Source organism: Platichthys flesus, chromosome 16, assembly GCF_949316205.1.
Source record: "Platichthys flesus chromosome 16, fPlaFle2.1, whole genome shotgun sequence".
In the NCBI taxonomy this organism is placed as follows: domain Eukaryota; kingdom Metazoa; phylum Chordata; class Actinopteri; order Pleuronectiformes; family Pleuronectidae; genus Platichthys; species Platichthys flesus.
The window spans coordinates 18891278-18910557 of record NC_084960.1 but is presented as its reverse complement, the minus strand read 5'-3'; the positions used below and the strand labels follow the sequence as shown (position 1 = coordinate 18910557).

The 19280-nt window shown below is 43.1% G+C and overlaps 2 protein-coding genes across 4 annotated transcripts in view; both read right to left on the bottom strand.

Annotated features, from left to right (window-relative positions):
- Window positions 1-5610: 5610 nt before the first annotated feature.
- hoxb2a (homeobox B2a) lies at window positions 5611-9455 on the bottom strand. Its single transcript, XM_062409055.1, has 2 exons — window positions 8773-9455; window positions 5611-7262 (listed from the first exon to the last, which is right to left on the bottom strand). Exons 1-2 carry the CDS (start codon window positions 9254-9256, stop codon window positions 6451-6453), a joined length of 1296 nt encoding a protein of 431 aa, XP_062265039.1. The 5' UTR covers window positions 9257-9455; the 3' UTR covers window positions 5611-6450.
- A 4337-nt stretch (window positions 9456-13792) lies between these two features.
- Window positions 13793-19280, bottom strand: part of hoxb3a (homeobox B3a) — a 61602-nt gene continuing 56114 nt past the window's right edge. For all 3 annotated transcript variants that reach the window (XM_062408202.1, XM_062408203.1, XM_062408204.1), the window contains one exon: window positions 13793-17375. In XM_062408202.1, coding sequence (XP_062264186.1) covers window positions 16513-17375 — 863 coding nt within the window. In that variant the 3' untranslated portion in view covers window positions 13793-16512. The remainder of the gene's footprint in view (window positions 17376-19280) is intronic.

The following is a 19280-nucleotide window of genomic DNA, read 5'->3' as shown; positions in this document are numbered from 1 at the left end:
TTGATGTATGTTCAAGTGTTCATGTGATATGTAATGTTGTGCCACGTTATAATTGTCAGCTGAAAAGATCTCACAAGTGGTCAGGCAGATGAAGCAGCAGCAACTTGAAACCAGTGCTGCACTCTACTTCACAGACTCTGGCACCAAATGATGATGTCACAGCCGCAAAATTGCAGCATCCATGTATGGCATATTTTGGCATATTTTTTGTAAAACAGGAGTGAGCAGTTGAAGGTGCATCATTCATCTTTATACACATTCATATGTGCACTGTTTGGACAGTCCCCTCTCTCTTGGTTTTGTACCTGGTGTAATTATATGACAAAAAGGAAAATACATGACTGAGGACTGTAGAGTGAAGTTTGGATAGTTCACCCAGAAATGGATGCGGGGGAGGTTGTTTTTTAATCGTTTGTGTCAACAAATCAATTTAGGAGTTTCAGGGGCAAATAGTGTTGCAGCCGGATCCAGTACATTTGAAGACATTAGGATCTTCAGACGTAATAAAACCACAGAAAAAACATAACATGCCTCCATACTCTTTGTTTTATTACGTCTGAAGAAGGACTCACCATTGACTTAAATTGTATTGGATTCTGCTCTAAAAATAAACAACTGAAACTCCAAAAGTGTTGTATGGACTCAAACACTTCACCTACCCCTCCATCGACATAGGGGTGATTAGATACTGAGTGAATTTTCATTCTTGGATGATCCATCCCTTTAAGATCCTGCCATTTGTCATCATGGCTAATCGCTGTATTCATCTGCAGGTCCTATATGAAATTTTGAAAAGAAACATTTCATTCAAGTAATGGCAGCATAGAGAAAGGTCGTTCAACAACAGAGGAGGAATCTACCCCAAAGTCAAGGTAATTGACAACATATTTTCTTCACATATCTTCATTAGGTTAATAGAAAATGTAATTGCAGTTTGATTGTATAAATGTAGGGACAGATGTGCCTCCAGACATACTCCAATAACGTTACTCAATAAATCCCAAAAAATGTCTCAATCAAAACAATAACAAAATGTTGAGTTTGTTTGTGAAACAGCTTGGGATCATTGAAATGGTTTTCTTCACCTCCATTGCTGATGCTAATCTCCATGGCATGAATCAGATACAAGTCATGTTCGTAAGGGATGTATTAAAGTTTCTCTATGTAATCCAGAAAATCTTAATAAATAATCTAGATCCATTTTGAGTTACCGATACAAACAGCGAAAGGAAAGAACAGCCGACTTGCTTACTGGCTAGCAGTGTCTCTTTCCTTCATGCATCATTTGCCCTGGATCATCACCTATTTCACCTTAACATCCCTTCTCAGTGTATTTGACACGTTGCGTAAGTCACACACTTCCATAAGAGTAGTGACATCACAAATCCTGCTGGTGCATTCCTGTTTTTTAAACTGCGATTTTAAATGAGCACTGAGAAACTTCCTCACAGCAGATGAATGTGGAAAAGAATGTTCAATGAAGCTCAAACATCACTGAACGTTTGGCAGCAATACGCATAGAAGATTTTTGAGTGGAGGGGATTTAAATAGAATAGGATAATTAATTTAGAGATGTTAAGAAAACTTTGGTTGATGATTGTTTTCATTCGGTATAATTATCAATTTTTCTAATAATATAATATATAATCACCATGAAAAAACGTTTTCTTCTTCTAAAGTCCTTAATGCAAAAATAGCCATCATGGTCCATCCATCAAGCCACAGTCTTCCACTTGTCCTGACTCGGGTTGATGAGGTAGCCGAACAAGTATGGTATCCCAGACGTCTTTGTGCTTTCCGGCTTGTCCAGGGGATCTCGAGAAGTTCCCAGGACCAGATGGGATATGTAGTCCTTCCAGTGAGTTCTGGGTCTACCCAGAGGTTCTCCCGGTTGGGCTTGCCCAGTAAACCTCCCAAGTATGGTGCCCTGGATGCATCCTAACTAGATGCTCCAACCACCTCAACTGTCCCCTTTTGTCCTGAAGGAGCAGCGGTTCTACCCTCACCTGCCGCCGGATGTCTGAACTCCTCACCCTATCACTGAGGTTGGGCCTAGCTACACAATGGTGAAGACTGATTTTCGCGGCTCCTGCCCTACTTCTTTTGGTTACCATGTTGTTGTGCTTTGGCATAATTTTTAAATCAAATCATGTAGACCCATGCAGCATCAGACCTACCACTAGGAGTTCTTCTTCACATGTACTTGCAGGTTGCAAATGTCTAGCAGTGCGTCAGGACCTGCTGTTTTCGTGTCTGCGTGTGTGAAGGTAAAGTTTCCTCTTGGTGCCCATATTGATAGTGATCTACCTCTCACATATTTCACTACTGCAGCTAAGTGGGTGATCTATCACTTGTGAGTTATGCAATATCAGACACACACACAAACGCACACCGGCAGAAATCATAACAGTGATGGTGACGGTGATGCAAGAGATAAAGGAGCAGTCCGTGTATCACAGCATGCCAGCCGGCTGACAGGCGGTGACAGCCAGAAGAGAGAGATTATTGGAACACACACACACACACTCACACACACACAGCCACTCAGAAGGTGAGATATGTCTCCCAGCATAGAGATGTACTCTGCTGTAATCTCTCTGTATACAAGATACTCTTAGATGGATGGTTGCAGGAGAGAGGGAGTGCAGTGAATGTATGCTGCACGCCCCAGTTCTGTAGTCATGCACTTTATGAATAGGCTTAATTTACAGTTAATACATCTGTTTAGTTTATATCTGTCAATTCTTAAAGTATACTCCTACCCATTATGTGATGCATTTGAAAGAGTTGATAAGATTTGTAATCATGCTTCCTTTCTATACTGAAGAGATCTCTTCCTATTGAGTTTACTTTGTAAATATGAGAGAGGCATTCAAAAGTGTATGTTCTGAAGTTCAAGGTTTCTTTGTCACAAGGGGGGGTTTAGAGATGTTAGCCAATCACAGTGCAAGTTTGATCCACCTCAGATAGAACACATAGTCGTTATGGTACTAAGGGCCCCAATATGAAATATTAAGTGACCTCAAGCCTCATACATACAGTAGTATACACTGTTTTAGTATACCACAGGGAATTAAAACAGTAATAAACTGTGAATTAAGTTTACAGTAATCAAAATGGATAAACAAACGTAATGTATGGGCAACCCTGATGCCATTCTTAAGATGTACACTCTCAGAAATCAAAGTGTTAACGAGAACCTGACAGGTTTTTTATCCCCATATAGACACCTTTTAATTGATGGTACCTTTTATAAACGATAGACCAACACCCATTCTTTTAATAATCCTTAAAGAAGAAAAATGGTTCCTGACCCGATGTCTTACAAAGAACCCTTGAAAAATAATTCCTTAAACTTTAGATACTTCTCAACATTCGATAGAACCAAAGTCCACCGGGAAGAAGACTTTTGGAACCCTTATTCCTAATAGTCTATTGCAGTATACTTTTGTCCTTAATGGGGATTCAAGTTCATCAAGTTACTATAGATCAGTGGAGTTCTCCATGATTCCATACTGGGGCCACTGCTGTTTTCTGTCTACACTAGTCACTAGTTCCCATAGTATTCAGATAACTCATTGATTTAGATTTTCTTCACAGATGGACCTTTGACTTTTGATCATTTTAGCATCCAGCAATTTGTGCCCCTTCAAACCAAAGAAAATATGACACCCCGGTTTTGTGGGCCAGTTATTGTTATACAAGTAACAATCAAAGAGGACATTTGTCATATCCCATCTCACTGTGCAGCAGCATGAGCCAATCCAAGCTGTCAACAAGCTTCAGTCTGCAGAAAACAACATTTTACTAACACCAGTTAAAGCATGGCTGGGACTGGACCCTTCATGTATTGATTATCTCAGTGGAACAACTACACTGAAAACTGTACTTAGAATCCATGAGCTGGACTGAGGAAATTACATTCTGATAAATAATGTCTTTTTACAACACTGCCAATATTTAAACTTTGCAATGCTATCATTATTCTGATTATTTATATACATTTTAAGTATTACTTATGTTTTTTATTAGAAGTAGAAGCTGAAGAAGTAGTAGCATAAATGATTGGTATTATTCTATTTAAAAGGCATATAAATAGTTGTGTGGCACAAATATACTTATCTGTGGTATATCTGAATTTCAACATTACTGTTTTTATCTGAAGTTTTGTGTTTTGTAAGTCAGACAGAAAAGGAGAAATTTCACTTGTGTCGACAGTTACCCAAGATGTTAACTTCATCACATTGATTAACCATAAATATTTAAATGTTCCATAATCAGGCAGTGATACTGTGAATATGTGGGTCAAACCATTCAATGATCCCATTTTGCTGTGTAATGATAAGGTTAGGACTGTTCAGTCAGGATTTGGAGTTGTTATTAATTTAAGTTCTGTTATTTTCTGCTTATAAAATCCACCTTTTGCCTCTTATCTGAATACAATGTTATAGCAATTTAAAACATACAACAAATTCTGTGGGGGAGAAATTCCAGAATATTGACCTCCTTCTTTGTTCCTTTTCTCGGATTCCTTAGGTTACAGAGAGCAAGTATCAGTTTTTCACAGAAACGGTAAATAATATTATAAGTAGAATTCATATTAGTATCACTATTATTTGTGGTAATAGTATCAGTATCAGTATTGATCTGTATTACAAGAAGTAAAGCTTTCAGCAATTAATGGGCCTTGAATGTGTGTGATACTAATCATTCCTATATCTGCTTGACTCTCTCCCTCCCAGGGACACACACACACACACAGACACACAAACACACACACACACACACACACACACACACACACAGACTCTAGTCCTGTCACAGTGAGCCAGTCATCCTGTAATGGCTGCCACTGCTCATTGTTCACATCCTGCTTTGTCTCCAGCGCCATTTTGACTCAGTGGGAGGAGGTGCAGCTAGTTAGCTCCATATCAACTCACACTTCAGGCAGGGGGCTGTAGCCACACTAACCCACGGTAACACATTCATCACACTGGTCTATAACTATGGGAGAGAACTAGCTATCCTCAGCTACAATCTAACCCCATGCTCACGTCCAATCAACAGATGATATGTTACACTGTAACAAACTCAGTTAAAAGGCTACTTGCTGGTGGATGCCATGCTAAGCATTAGCCTCCCTTCATGGGGAGAGGGCTAAACATGCTAAGCTAACATGTGACAGAGAAAAACACTTAGAGGCTTTGGCCTTAGACCGGTTTCTCTCTTTATATCATGGTCACTGTTTCTCCAGGGTAACACTCAGGAGTTGTGCCATGCACTTCAGCAAGCTACATATTAATGTTGTATAGTGTAGAGTGTATAGTATAAACTATATACAGCCAAAAATCTGCACTATATATATATATATATATATATATACACAGTGTGTACACACATACACACACACACACACATGTGTATAAATATATATATACAAATCTTAAATATATATATATATATATATATAAACACACAAACAAACGCACACACACACACACAGTGTGTGATGGTTTGACAATTAACAAATTAAAAAAACACTGTTGTAGTATATAGGCTTCTACTTCCACCACTCCTGATGTGTAGTGGAATTATACACTTCAATATACTGTATTATACAAAACATGAGTTATTTATTTTCAAGTAAAATAAAAATATTCCAGTAAAAAAATATTCACTGCCCTTTCTGGACATAATTATCATAATATTAATTATTTAAAATACAAGGCATATAAGTCATAAGGTATCAAAACAAAACAACATGGGCCACGTCTTAAATGTTTGTATGTTTTATTATTATTATTCCACTATGAAAATATATATACAATAAATAATTTGGATTTTCACTATTAAAGAATCTGAATAAATAAACTAGGGTCTAAAAGTCGGGTCATCAGCAGGGCTTCCCTCTCGCCTCGTCTCGTTCAGAGAGAGAGAGGGAATTCATTCTTCAGTTTTCTAAAAGCAGTCCAGCTTTCTGCACCTAGGCTCCGTGAACAGTTCCTGAGAAGTTAGTAAAGATCCACGAAGCTGCACCAGAACAAAAGGGAAATAAATCCACACACACCGACAAGTGTTCACTCATTTCAACCAAAATCAAAAAAGGCAATAAATACCTGGCATTCGGACAACAGGGAGAAAATAAATCCACAACGTTTGGATTGAGAAAAAAAAATATTTTTCCCTTTGATCTTTCAAATAAATAAAAAATTAACTGTGTCGCTCTTAAACTACATTATATCCGCAAAATTAAACCAGCAAGAAGAAGAAAAAGAATATTTTAAAACCAACATAATTTTCATTGAGAAATGATTCAGGAATGTTGCCGAGAAACTTTGATCTTTTTAAAACAACAGAGTCCTCGTCGAGTGCTGCGTGTCCTCCACAGGCCGGACCGTCCACTGTTCTTGTTATTTCTAGAGTTTGAATTGTTCGGTGTCGCAGCTGCTCTCAGAAGGTGAGGTGCTGCAGGTCTATGGTGCACAGTGTGCTTGTGAACAGGTCGAAGTCCTCCTCGGAGAAATCCACCGGGCTATCCAGGGAGCTCTGCAGGCTGGGCGACAGGCACGAGTCCCCGGCGAAGAAGGTGAGGTCGGGGAGCGCGGAGCCGGAGGAGGTGATGGAGATGTGCCGCTGCTCGGAGAAACACGAGTCGGACGCGGCGCCGGCTGCTGCTGCGGGCCCGGCCTCGCTCAGCTCCGCCGCCAGGCCCGGGTTGTCGGCGGAGTTCGTGGTGGGGAACGTCGGCGGGGAATGGTGAGCTGCGGCGACCTCGGAGGAGCCAGATTCCCCGGGTAGCGGTGGGCGTTCAGGGCGGCTCGAACGGCCTCCTTCCTCCGGTGTGGGCTGTGCATTGTCCGCGCTGTCACCAGCGTAGGCGGCGGCCGAAGATGGATCGCCGCTGACCCTGTCGCCCTCCAGTGTAGCCTCCCCCGTACCAGATGCCTCCAGCGGCTGGCTAGAGTACGGAGAAGAGGCATCGGCGCCTTCCAGCGGCTCAAACCCGCCCGGGTCGCTGGATTCGTGGCCTCCGCCGCCGTCTCTGTGGTGCGTCGTTTGGCGCTTGTGTTTCATGCGCCGGTTCTGGAACCAGACTTTGACCTGTCGCTCGGTCAGATCCAAAAGGGCCGCGATCTCCACCCTCCTGGGCCGACACAGGTACTTGTTGAAGTGGAACTCCTTCTCCAGCTCCAGCAGCTGCGTGTTGGTGTACGCGGTGCGCAGTCGTCGGGACCCGGCTCCTCCACCATCCTGGCTCGGGTCTGCAGGGAGAAAGACAAATAAAAGGAGACAAAAAAATTATCCGAGGGTGGGATTTATTGTGCGAAAATCTTAAACTACGCTCATTTTTTATTTTAGTGTTATTTCCTTTTAACTTCAAATTGTAATCTACTTCATGAAAAGCCAGTAAAACCGCTACAGTTTTATTGCGTCTTAGATTTCGAGCCAAGAAATAAGCTGCTTTGGCATCAAGCTGAAATCCCCTCGGCTCTGCTCTGTGTAATAAAACAGTAATAAAACACACACACGCACACAGACACACACACACAAATCTCATAAAAAATACTCCTTCCAATTACACTGGCAACCAAACTATTAGATGAGACCAATTTGGTGCTGGTAAAACAGAAAGAACGAAGCCCCCCAAAACAAAGCGCAAATAAAGACTGATGATCTTAAATTCAAAGTGGGTCTTTCTCCCCGGTAAAGAGCACAGAGCCTCACTGGGAGATTCTGCAGCGTGTGATCAGAGGAAGGCGAGAGAGAGCAAAATAAATACATCATGCTGCAGGGAGGAAATGTGCAGGGAGATGTGGGAATATCGACGTGGAACGAATGTGGCGCTATCTGTCAGAAACGCAACCAAGAGCATGAGTGACTTTATGAATGAGAGCAGAAAAGGCAGGAAATTGGGCCAGAGAGGAAGAAAAGGAAACGAGAGTTTTCATTTAAAAATACATATGGGAGGTGTGAGTGTGTGTAAGTGTGTGTGAGTGTGTGTGTGTGGCCAAGGCAAACATGTAAAATACAGAAATGGCCAAATCCCCTGCAAAATCAGATTGTGTGCAGTGTGTCTCTTGTGTGGCTGCAGCTCATACCCCCAACCCCCCACCTCAACATAGCTTCGCCATTATATTTCCTTCCTCAATCCAATATGGCTACCATCTCAGTTGTGCTATGAATATGTAATTTGAGGGCGCTGCTGCTGCTGCTGATGTGAAATCACAGGAACACACATACACACACACACACACACACACAAGCATCAGCAGCTTCCATGTTCAGGCTGGATGAAGAAAATAAACCTCTCACCGTGCATGATTCTGTATATAGTCAGGAGACATTTTGGAAGTTGAAGCTCCAGATGATGGAGAAATGAGAGGATGCTGGTGTGAAGGGTTTGCTCTCAGTGTGAAGCTGCTACACACTCAGTGACACAGATTAAAGTGTGTAAGCTCATAGTGTGTGCATATTTAGATACATGATGGGAGAGTGTGCACAGCACTGCAGCATATTACAGGGTCTAGATATGGCTTCCCTGTTGACACAGCATCACAGCACTGCACAATGCACGCACACGCACATGCACACACGCACACACACACACAGAGCGGAGGAAAAAGGCAATGTCATCTCCTTGTTGTATGAAACGAATTATTTGTGAAGTGGATGTGAAATGAAGCTGCACACAGAGAATAAAACAGGTTGCACATCCCTCACACTCCGCTAACACACATGCATGCACCGGCTCCCGCATCCCTGCATACCGACCTGTGGGTGACTCGATGCCCGCCGATGGGTACCCGGAGGCGGTCGGCGACGGGGAGGACGAGGCGGGGGGGATGATGGATCCGCCACCGCCGGAACTGGCCCCAGGCTTAGAGCACTTCTTGGACGACTTCTTCTCCTTCATCCAGGGAAACTCGTGGGCCATCGGACCGGCCGGGGTCGCCGTGACCGGGCCGGGGGCCTGCCCCGGCGGTCCGGGCTGCTGGGCGCCTCGGTGGTGCGTATGGAGGCCATTAGTGGCAGAGCTTCTCCGGTTCTGCTGGCTCCTCGCAGCCGGTCTCGGCTGGCTGGCTGTGCAGGGGCTGAGGCTGGGGATGGTGTGCTCGAAGGGAGGCGGAATTACTGTCGAGTCCTTGATTGATGAAGTTTGAAATGACTCCAGGGCGGCGGGGAAGGACGTCAGGCACTCTGCTAGGGATGGCTGGCTGTTTATAAAACCGATCTCCCTTTCGAATTCAAAATTCATAGCTCCCTCAAACCGGTTTCGCCCTCAAACGACGAGACCCCCGAACAATCCCTTCCCCAAAATAAAAAAAACACAACAAGACACATAAACACGCACGCCGCTCACGCGCACTACACAATATGGCTTCTTCAAAAATAAAAAGAAATGAAAAAAAACGCATGAGCGTGAAGGCTCCCGACCGCAGTGGCGTAAATGCGATGGCTATATAATAATTGTGTATATTGGTGATATTACTAGCGTATGGGGACCTGGGTAAGCTAAACTGAACAACTATGGGACGAAATTGCAGCCAATTCCTGGTCATGTGAGCCGAAGCAGCCAATCGGTGGCCGTGGCCTGGCGGCGGCGATGGCTGTGGGAAGCAGCATTATTATTTTTCCTCCAAATGCTGTGGCAGAGACAGGCGCTGGGCTCCCACATGATAGCTGCCATTCTTTTGTCTTAACGGGGGGTACATTCTGGGGAGGGCAAAAAAAAAAAAGAAGCGTGAAGGCGGTCGGTCGCCATGTGCGCCGTGTGGGCGGCGGGTCGGCGTCTTATCCCGGTACCACAAACAATAGAGCATCTCCACAATTATGTTTTTCCTTCGATCCTGTGAGTGATGTATTGACAGTGAACATTCGGCGAACGGAGCTGGAGCCAGCTCTGTTTGCAATATGGCTCCTTCTGGACCAAGAAAGAAAAAAACAGTGTTTACAGCACTCAGCTCATTAATCTTATAAAGTGTGACAGAAGCTGAAAATCCCAAATTTACACAGAAAGAAATGCGGAGGGGCTTTTAGATGGCGCAGTGGCTCAGGAGGACAGGAGGATGGAGAGATTTACCCAGATCAGACAGAGACAAAGTTAGATTTATCTGAGAGGAGGTGAGAAGAGAGCCTAAGTGTAAGTGTATATTTTTTGTATTTGAACGAGGTCTCTTTATGTATTTTATCATTCTTTTACTTTTTAAAATAGGTGTTCGAGCAGTGCGAGTGCGTGTGTGTTCAAAGAAAGACAGAAACCTATAGATATTGATTTAACATAATCTCAACCTCAAATAGTCTGTGCACGCAGACTCCAAAATTATTCTTGCAAGCTCGCATGTTTCTCTCTCCCAACCAGAGTGTGCCTGTGTTTGTGTGCGTGTGCGTGTGAGAGAGAGTTAAAAATGTACGGTGGGTTTACGCAGAGAGAGAGAGAGAGAGGGTTCACAGCGAGGTCGCTCCATGATGCCATGAAGGAGAGGAGACATGTTCCCCTATAACAGCAGTATTAATAACACGGCTGCAGGGACGTGAATGTAACAGTGAGTGGTAAGTGAGCAGTGCGAGCCCTCACACTTTACTAGAACCCACATGTAGGTTATTTTTTTTAAATAAAGATCAGGACCTCGGGAGTTCAGCAGAGGATATTTTGGGGAGGGCCCGTGGAAGCCCGAGTGGGGAAAAAAAGAAGTTCGGTGATCAATCTTTCTGTGGCTGCAAAGAGGCTGACAGTGGGCCGCGCTCTGCCTCAATAACAAGGGAAGCACCGGTCTTACCCTCTCTGCTTTAGCTCCACGGTTTGTTATCTTCACGTCGCTTTTACGCGCGGCTCCGCACATGGAAACGTCGCAAGGAAACATTTTATCTTTTGAATTAAAAAAAATAAATAATCAGAAACTGGAGCCAATTGGGTAGAAGCTTTTCAGCTCGACTCTGTTTCCCATGCCATTTGGCTTCACCCGGTGACTCCGACAAAACAAGGGAGAGGGAGCCAGAGAAAGCGGGGACGTGTGTGGGAGTGAGGGGCTATTGAGCGCAAAGAGAAAGACGCAGGCAGTGAGTAGGACGAGGGCGCATGGACACACACAGACACAGCAAACACAAGCCCCAACAACAAGCTGTTGACCGAGCTCCATACTCCTCACCGCTCTACTCACATGCGTTTTTTTGACTAATTTTAACAATACTTTTTACAAGAGATTTTATTTTTAAACTCTTCCCGGTTTATGTGGAGTTTAGGTGGACAGCACGACGACCATTACACAGCGAGTGTGGATTACTGCTGAAGATGTGGACTGTGTATGAAATATCCAACTTTACTCGATTTTCTTTTTTAAAAGTGATTCAATTTAATTATATTCTATTTTATTTTAGTCATATGTGCGTCTATACTTCTATACTACTTTACTGATAATGTGCATTTTCTTATTTTTCCTTAAGATCTAAATAAAAACTTTAATTCCTTTAAATTAATAACAATAATTTGTAACTATTGACTTTGATTGATCCAGGGCCGGGTTTCAAGCTGAATAAATTGTTAAATTAAATAGTTTCTAATGTTATAAAATAACGATTTAGCCATTCTGTTTAGTCTATGGAGTAAAACAACTTGTTTTCATCCAATAAAACCCGCTACTGCTTCCACCAGCTTCTAGGTTACTATTATTACCATTATTGTTTGGATTTGGAAAATTAGAGAATCTGCACGCTTCACCGATATGGATCACGTGTGACCATTTAAACAGGTTTCAGCCTCGCACTCGTCACTTTATTAATGCTCTGTTATATTCTGTAGAGTTTACACTGTGCAGCAGTGCTGTGTACGTGCGTGTGAGCTTGTTGCGCTGTGTGAGCTGAGCGGTTTTCAGCTGTAGTCGAGCTGAGCTCTTCTTCTGCTTTTATGAGGCAATAAATTAGATCCAATCTCTGCTTATTGGTGTTTTTATTGTCTGTTAGTCCAACGGAGATGTAAAGGGAAGTGCGGCCATTATTTATGGGAGCTTGATTTATGTTCCAAGTTTTAGGCTGCTGCTCTCAGGCCCAGGAGAGAGAGAGAGAGAGAGAGAGAGAGAGAGAGAGAGAGAGAGAGAGAGAGAGAGAGAGAGGTGGGGTGGGGTTAGAGACCATGTGACCAGGCCAAGGCGCAGGCCTCAGGGCAATATTTTGGTCATAAACATTAACACAGGACAAACAGGAAGCACGAGGATCATCACGTGTCTGTGTGTAGGAAACATGGAGACAAAGAGATAAAGGGAGAAGTTCTCAGCTTCTGCTTTCCTTTATAGAGTGACACCCCAGTCTGTGTCACAGGGGACTCGTCTTGTGTCTCCAAGTGAAACTATTTCACTGCCCAACAATGAAAATGAGCTTTTTTGTACATTAAAAGTAAAAAAACAACCCAGGGAGCCGAACAGTGATAAAGAGACACATTCAAATGGTTGAGTTGATTCATTAGCAGAACAGGGTTGGTGCACAGTGGTGGTGTCTGCATGCACAGAGACTAGTACATAAAACCAGTCTGCAGAGGCCTGGCTGACATCCATACACTCAGCGTCCACTGGACAGTCAAAGAGTTTTGGGGCCATGAATCAATCACTAAATCGGATTACTAAATATTTACACAAGCGTTCGCTTGCTAATGTTTTTTTTCCAAAAGCTTCAACACAGACTTCAAAGTCTTGCTCACCATTTTCAGAATAGAGCAAAGGAGATGTCAGACTACTCCACAGAAGTAGCTTTCTAAAAAAAACTCTTGAGGGAAAACATGAGGAATGTAGAAGCTGAAAAACAAATTTTTCTCATGCAAATACGTCCAAGTTTAGAGGTCAGGTCGGGTTTCAGTGGTTTCAACAGCATCGGTTGCATGTTTAAGGGAGTTCACAGTAGCCCAGATGAGCTTTTTTTAAACAATAAATCTCTCTGCCATACATTAATTTCCCCCTAATTGAATCTATAGACTTATACGATTCGTATAGGGCCTGAAGAAATCGTGAGAACAGACTTTGAACAATGATTTATCAGATAATAAACCAACTTTTCCTCCTCAAGCTGCAGCAGCTAAACAGTAGCATTGTAGTTGTAAGGTATGATTGCTATATTTGCCAAGCATCCTGCAAGAAACTTTCGAAAAGCCACAGGAGACAGTAGCAGATTTAAAGTTTTCCTAATGGTTAAAGATGTTTCGTTTTTTTATGCAATAATAATAAATGGGAGGGATTTGTGACAGTGATGCTGATCCTTTGGCCTGATACTGACATTAGTGTCATCCCTGAACCAGGAGCTGCTGTATAAAAGAGGTCACACCAATACCAGGTCTTAAGGAGCAGCATTTTGTTGCCTCAAAAATCACTTAATGGTCAACTATATGTGAGGCACTGTAAACAACACACATCATGAATCAGACAAATCATTTGCACAAAAGATTTAGATACAATATTGTAACAGCAAAGTCCTTGTTGTGTTCTTAACCAGCTGATGTTTAAAGGTTAGTAGGGAATATGTTACCTTAAAAAAAAGGATAATCACCAAGATCATGCATCAACGTGAAGGTTTGAGTTGTGAACCTGGTGTGCAGCCATCTTTTTTGGCCCAGCTGGAAGCCAAACGAAACCCAGCAGTGAAAAAGAGCGGCGGTTTGTTGCCATGAGACAATACGAGTGGTGATAGCAGACAGTGACGCTGCCTATTAGGACCTGCTTTGTCAGGCAGGACTCTCTTGGCTTTGTGGGTAATGACCTTCGATACCTGAAAGACCGTGAGTCCTGAGAGTCTGAATAAAACTGACGATAGCTCTGAATAACATAACCTTTTATTAAAGAATTGCTCGACAGACAACTCTCTCAACAGTGAAAGAAAAGCGAGCTACAAATGACAAAGAAAGAAGTTTGTTTTTTTCTCCAAAAAGACTTTTTTTTCCAGCTAATAGTTTGTCTAACTTTTCTGACTATGCAAGGGTGGGTCACCAATCCCCATCCTTACCTTTTCCTTGTACAAGCCAAGACATGTATGTACAAGGGTCATTATAGGAACATAAAAACTACTTATTTTCTTCTAAAATACAAGAACTAAAAAATTTAACTTCAGTACATTGGACAAGAAACAACGTTGTTTTTTTTTTCTTTCATAACAGGTAAATACTAAAAAAGTACAGTATTTTTTTCTCGATATAAATACATGAAGGATAAATAATAATACAAAACAGAAAGTCATTTTAAACTGGCTATAACAAATAAATATTTAGATATGAATGTTCACTTGAACACACATTGGCGAAAGACGCTTTGATTGGAGGGCCTTCCGTCTTCAAAATAAGATTTTATTATTTTTCTTTTTACCTTTACCCATCAAAATGTAAACTCTAAGTGCAACAATAATGCCCAGATGTGAAAAGCATGTGTACGAATCTGCATAATAAAAACCACTAGTTCACTTTCTGATCATCAGTGAGTGCAGTGCAGCTTGTTACTAAATGTTTTGCACAGGGCTGTAGTGTGCGCCGCCCCAAACTGCACTCACTGACCATTCACACCAATGAAACCAGTTGTTTTTAAAAATGTGTGATACACACCATCTCATATTTCTGGGACATGCATTTTTGTTCAAATATATACCCTGTATCCACGTTAAAAGTGAAAGATATGTGAGAACAGAAAAAAAACAACAATACAAAATGTGGACTTTTGCGCAGTGGTGTGGCACTAATGTCATTGAACCCTTCCAGAGAGAGAGAGAGAGAGAGAGAGAGATAGAGAGAGAGAGAGAGAGAGAGAGAGAGGAGGTCAATGACTTATCCCAACATAAATAAATAATGTTCTCCACTCTTATTATTTACCCTGTGTCACTCATGTGCTAAAATAAGAACATTTAAAAATTTCTCTTCCATGTCCTCTTGTGTGTTTGTTTGAAGATGTCAACAGCTGGCAAACCTGGCTGTGTGTGTCAATGAAAGGAAGCTAGCTTAGCACTGCTACGTGTGCAAGTGCGTACGTGTGATTAGCCAACATAGCTTGACCCACATATGTCTCTATGTGGGCTAGCCTTTGAGCTTGTAGCTTCATAAACCCTGTTAAGAGTGATGGAGGTGGTGGTGAGTGCATGTGCGGTGATGGATGTGTGAGGGTGTATGTGCATTTGTGTGTGTATGGGGGGGGGGGGGTATTTTCTGCCTCCTTCAGAAGCCATGTGCTGCTGCTACAGAGAGGAGACAGTGGGTTACTTGTGATTGAGTCTGGACTGACAGAAACAGGTACGACGGGAGACAAAAAGAGACAGTGGAGGGAGGACCATCCAGTGGTTTTATGTGCTCTGAGGAATATGGTGGTGGTGGTGGGGGGGAATGAGACAGAAGAAGACCAGCTTCAGTCTTACATATTTCTGCTCTTCCTCTGCGGCTGATGGAGAGGCAGGGCCCTCCACATAGCTCAGCTCGGCTGACAACAACATGTGTTGCCTGGAGGGGAGAGAGCTCAGCGCCATAAATCTAACCACCTCGTTAACTGCCCATTAAAATCTCAACTATTTCATTTACCAGGCGGGAGAGCTGTTTGTGTATGTGTGTCTTAGGGGGGAGATTTTATTATCAACGTATAATTTGACACCACATATAGCTCTAACACAGCCATTATGGGCTTTTTTGTACTGTAATGCTATAGCTGAACTGCAACAATTGTCCAGTAAAGTACAGAAATGTAGTAGATATCCATGGAGGATGGGGTTTATCACTAGTAGCTAATACAGTTTTGAATTTTTCCCCTAGTAATGTAAATTTAAAACATAACACAGTACAGTACTTTAATTTAGATGTTATTTGAATACTATTTCATGAAAAGCTTTTTAGAATATACCATAGTCAATATTGGGAGTTTTCAGACTGACAGTGCAGTCGTATTATTCGAATCAGAGCTGGTGATGTCTCTGCACTAGTGCCACAAAAGGAGCTTTACTGTTCTCAGAGAAGCATTGGGAACAAGTGACTGTGCACCTTCTCTCCCCTGCCTACAGAGTGATTCAATAGGCAAACACTCAGATTAGGGACAATATTTCTATAAAAGGGTTCATGTGAGGATTGGTAACAAAAGAATGAACTGATCTGAAATGTCCTCTTCTAAATGAAATGTGCTATTCCTCATCTAGAGCAAACTTGTGTCAGCATGAATAGTTTATGGTTTGGGTAAAATGACTGCTACTAGCTTACAGACACAAGCTCTGTTTAGTTGCAATTAAATTGTCTGCACTTTTTAAGGTAACAGCGAAAGCCCTGGCCCTGATCGGACTTGATGGGGCTCTTTATGAAGGCAGTGGACACAGGTAGGTGTTTATTGTCCCTCTTTCTGACTGTACAGCACAAGACAAACCACCTGATGTCTTCAGTCTGTCTTGTTTTGTCTCCCCTGTCGTCCCATGGCAGCAGTACAGTTCCCGCATGTTAGTTAGTCTGTTAGTGAGTCGCGTCGTGTTACTTGATCTGTGTCAACTTCACTCTTTCTCACGTTGTCATTTTTTCCAAACCTGCTACAGGTGAGTGAGCTTGGGTGCTTCCTGGATTCTGCCCTGAGTCGAGGTGTGGTGCGCTGACAGCTCAGTGTATGTGGGGTGTGTGGGTGGGTCACAGGTACCCGGGGGGGGCCCCCCACCCACGTGGTGCTGGTTGGCGGCTGACATAGCCCCTCCGCCATTGTAGTCCATTGTTTGATGATGGGGTGGTGTGGGGCCTAGGTGGTTGAGCCCATAAATGGAGGGCCCCGAACCAGGCATGGGTTCCCCATAGCTGCCCCCCCCCACATAGACTGGACTGGCCTGCATGTTGTTGGGAGTCCCATAGCCTGCATTGGTGGCCTGCACTAGGCCATGGTGGGGATGGGGGTCACCATAGTCTGGGTCTGGGGCGCCGTACTTCTGCTGGGAGGGACAACCCTTCATGGGGACGTTGGAGTAAGCAGTGGACATGGAGTAAGACACTCCCTGGTGGGGCTTGCCAAAAGATGGTGGAGATGGGGCATCATAGCCTGACCCCCCTCCCCCACCCATAGGGTGTATTGAGTTGAGGAAGCTGGCGGAAGACTGCATGGTCAGGGGCGGGGAGCCGGTCGGTGAAGGTCCACCAGAGCTGGAGCTCAGGCCCTTGGACTTCTGGTCCTTCTTATACTTCATGCGTCGATTCTGGAACCATATCTTGATCTGGCGTTCAGAGAGGTTGAGCAGGTTGGCCATCTCCACGCGCCGTGGCCGGCACAGGTAGCGGTTGAAGTGAAACTCCTTCTCCAGCTCAACCAGCTGGGAGCTGGTGTACGCCGTACGAGCCCGCTTAGATGATGCTGACGACCCGCTGGTAGGACTCTTCTCCCCGCCGCTACCACTTTCAGCTCCTCCTGATGCTGAGGACAGAAGAGAACACGTTTATATGTTATGACATGAAAAAATGGACAGTCAATAAAGAAATAAGTAAGAAAAACTAACAAACCCCATCCCAAAATACAGATATTTACGGGGTGAATGTAGTAGATGTTTTTTTAAAAGGTGATAGAGTGAAAAGCAGGTAAAGTGATGATGAAATATCAAATCGAGAGAGCTAGAAAAGCAGAGAGAATCAAACAGTCCTCCTGCTTGCTGGAGAAAATTGAAAGCATTCAGGTTCTTAATAAAGCTGAGGGGGGTCTGGACAGGCCGGCTGAATTATCCCTTGATATTAGTTGTCAACACTTCATAACAGTGTCAGTTATTAAGAGACCACGGCCCTGGCGCTGGCCGAGGGCGGCGAAATTGCATCTCGCCTAAAAAGACAACCCCCCCCCCCCCCCCCCCCCCCGAACAGCAACAGCAGCTGCAACACAAAGACCACGAGCAATACATGTAGCTGACCTGCAATCAGCAGATTGTCTGCAAATATCCACTCATGAGGATGATGGTGTGAAAAAGCTCCTGTTGCAAATCTTGTTATTTTTTAGATTAATAGATTTGATTTGATTGATTAAGTGGGTTTCATGAGCTTAGTGGTTTTGGACACCAGTGGGACCTACTGGCTGATTGCAATCACTCCTAGCATGGGAAAAATATGTGTTTGTTTTGGAAATTAGAAATATATACGTTAAGATTGAAGACATCACATTATGCTTTGCAAGATCTATAGAAGTGGATAGGGCTCTCAATGATCACTTACCTGAATTCACTGAATCACAGGACACATTTAACTGGAGTAAGTGAACAAAGCACCTGTCAACACAATGCTAACAACGGCCTTCAAAATGATCATACAATTGAATCAACGCCTCTCTAATACGGTTTAAAAACAAACATAAACTCCATCTATGTCAAGTACGTCAGATATGAATGATCCTAAACATATTTCAGATCTAGTACATAAGATTATCGCATTGTACACACTTTAAGACCTTGTGGAGGCCCTGCGATATTTCTTCTTTTGCACAAAAAGTGAAAATAATCTTGGCAGTTGAAGCTGCTCTCTACACTCTGATGTTGACTTTTTTCACCTTTTTTTTCTTTTCTTAATACATCTCTCTAAACTCAGTGGTTACAGGCATCGTAACAGTGTTATAATGAAAGAGCTATCTGCAGGAGGTCAGTGCATGCTTGCCATGTGTTTACACTATTAATAGCTGATGCAGAGCAGCTCAAAATAAGCACAGAGATCCTATCTGTCTATACTTCTATCCGTCCCTCAGCAGTATTAACAGCTGACTCCAGTGTTTACTTCTATGGACAGAGAGAGAAAGATGAGAGAGGTCGCCATCGTGTCATCTGTCTCTTAATGACTGTTTGAAATCCTCATCAATAAACAGTCTAATCTCTTCTCACTCCGTCCAGTCAACTGAAAGACTTCTGAAGACTCTTATTCACTCATTTTCTTCTCACTGATAACTATCAATTCAAATAACATTACATCTGTCTGCCTCGCCATCTTTTATTACACGCGCAGATTTGATTCAAATCTATCATTTCAAACGACTGCTTGTCATATTCGCCTCTCTTAAAAAATCTTCTCTATTGTACATGACATTTAAACTCATCCTGTTAATATCCTCATTTCTTGCAGGGGCTTTCTGAGGAGGCGTGAAAAGGAGAGGAGGAGGCCACAGAGGGGAGGAAGAAGAGCGATGGAAGGCATATTATAACCAGAGGGTGGAGAGAGTTGTATGTAAATTAATGAAGGAGGGCGTGCAGGCTATTGGCTGCTGGCTCGCGGCAGCTGGTTAGCCAGACTGTCCTATGAGTGACAGTCCAGCTACTGTAATCAACTGCTCACTTGTCACTGATGACACAAC

What these genes read in the sequence shown, in the direction of transcription:
- hoxb2a (XM_062409055.1), bottom strand. Translation starts at nt 9,256, where the DNA reads ATGAATTTTGAATTCGAAAGGGAGATCGGTTTTATAAACAGCCAGCCA. An exon ending in GGGCATCGAGTCACCCACAG is followed by an intron (nt 7,263 to 8,772) that starts GTCGGTATGCAG and finishes TTCTCCCTGCAG; the next exon opens with ACCCGAGCCAGGATGGTGGA.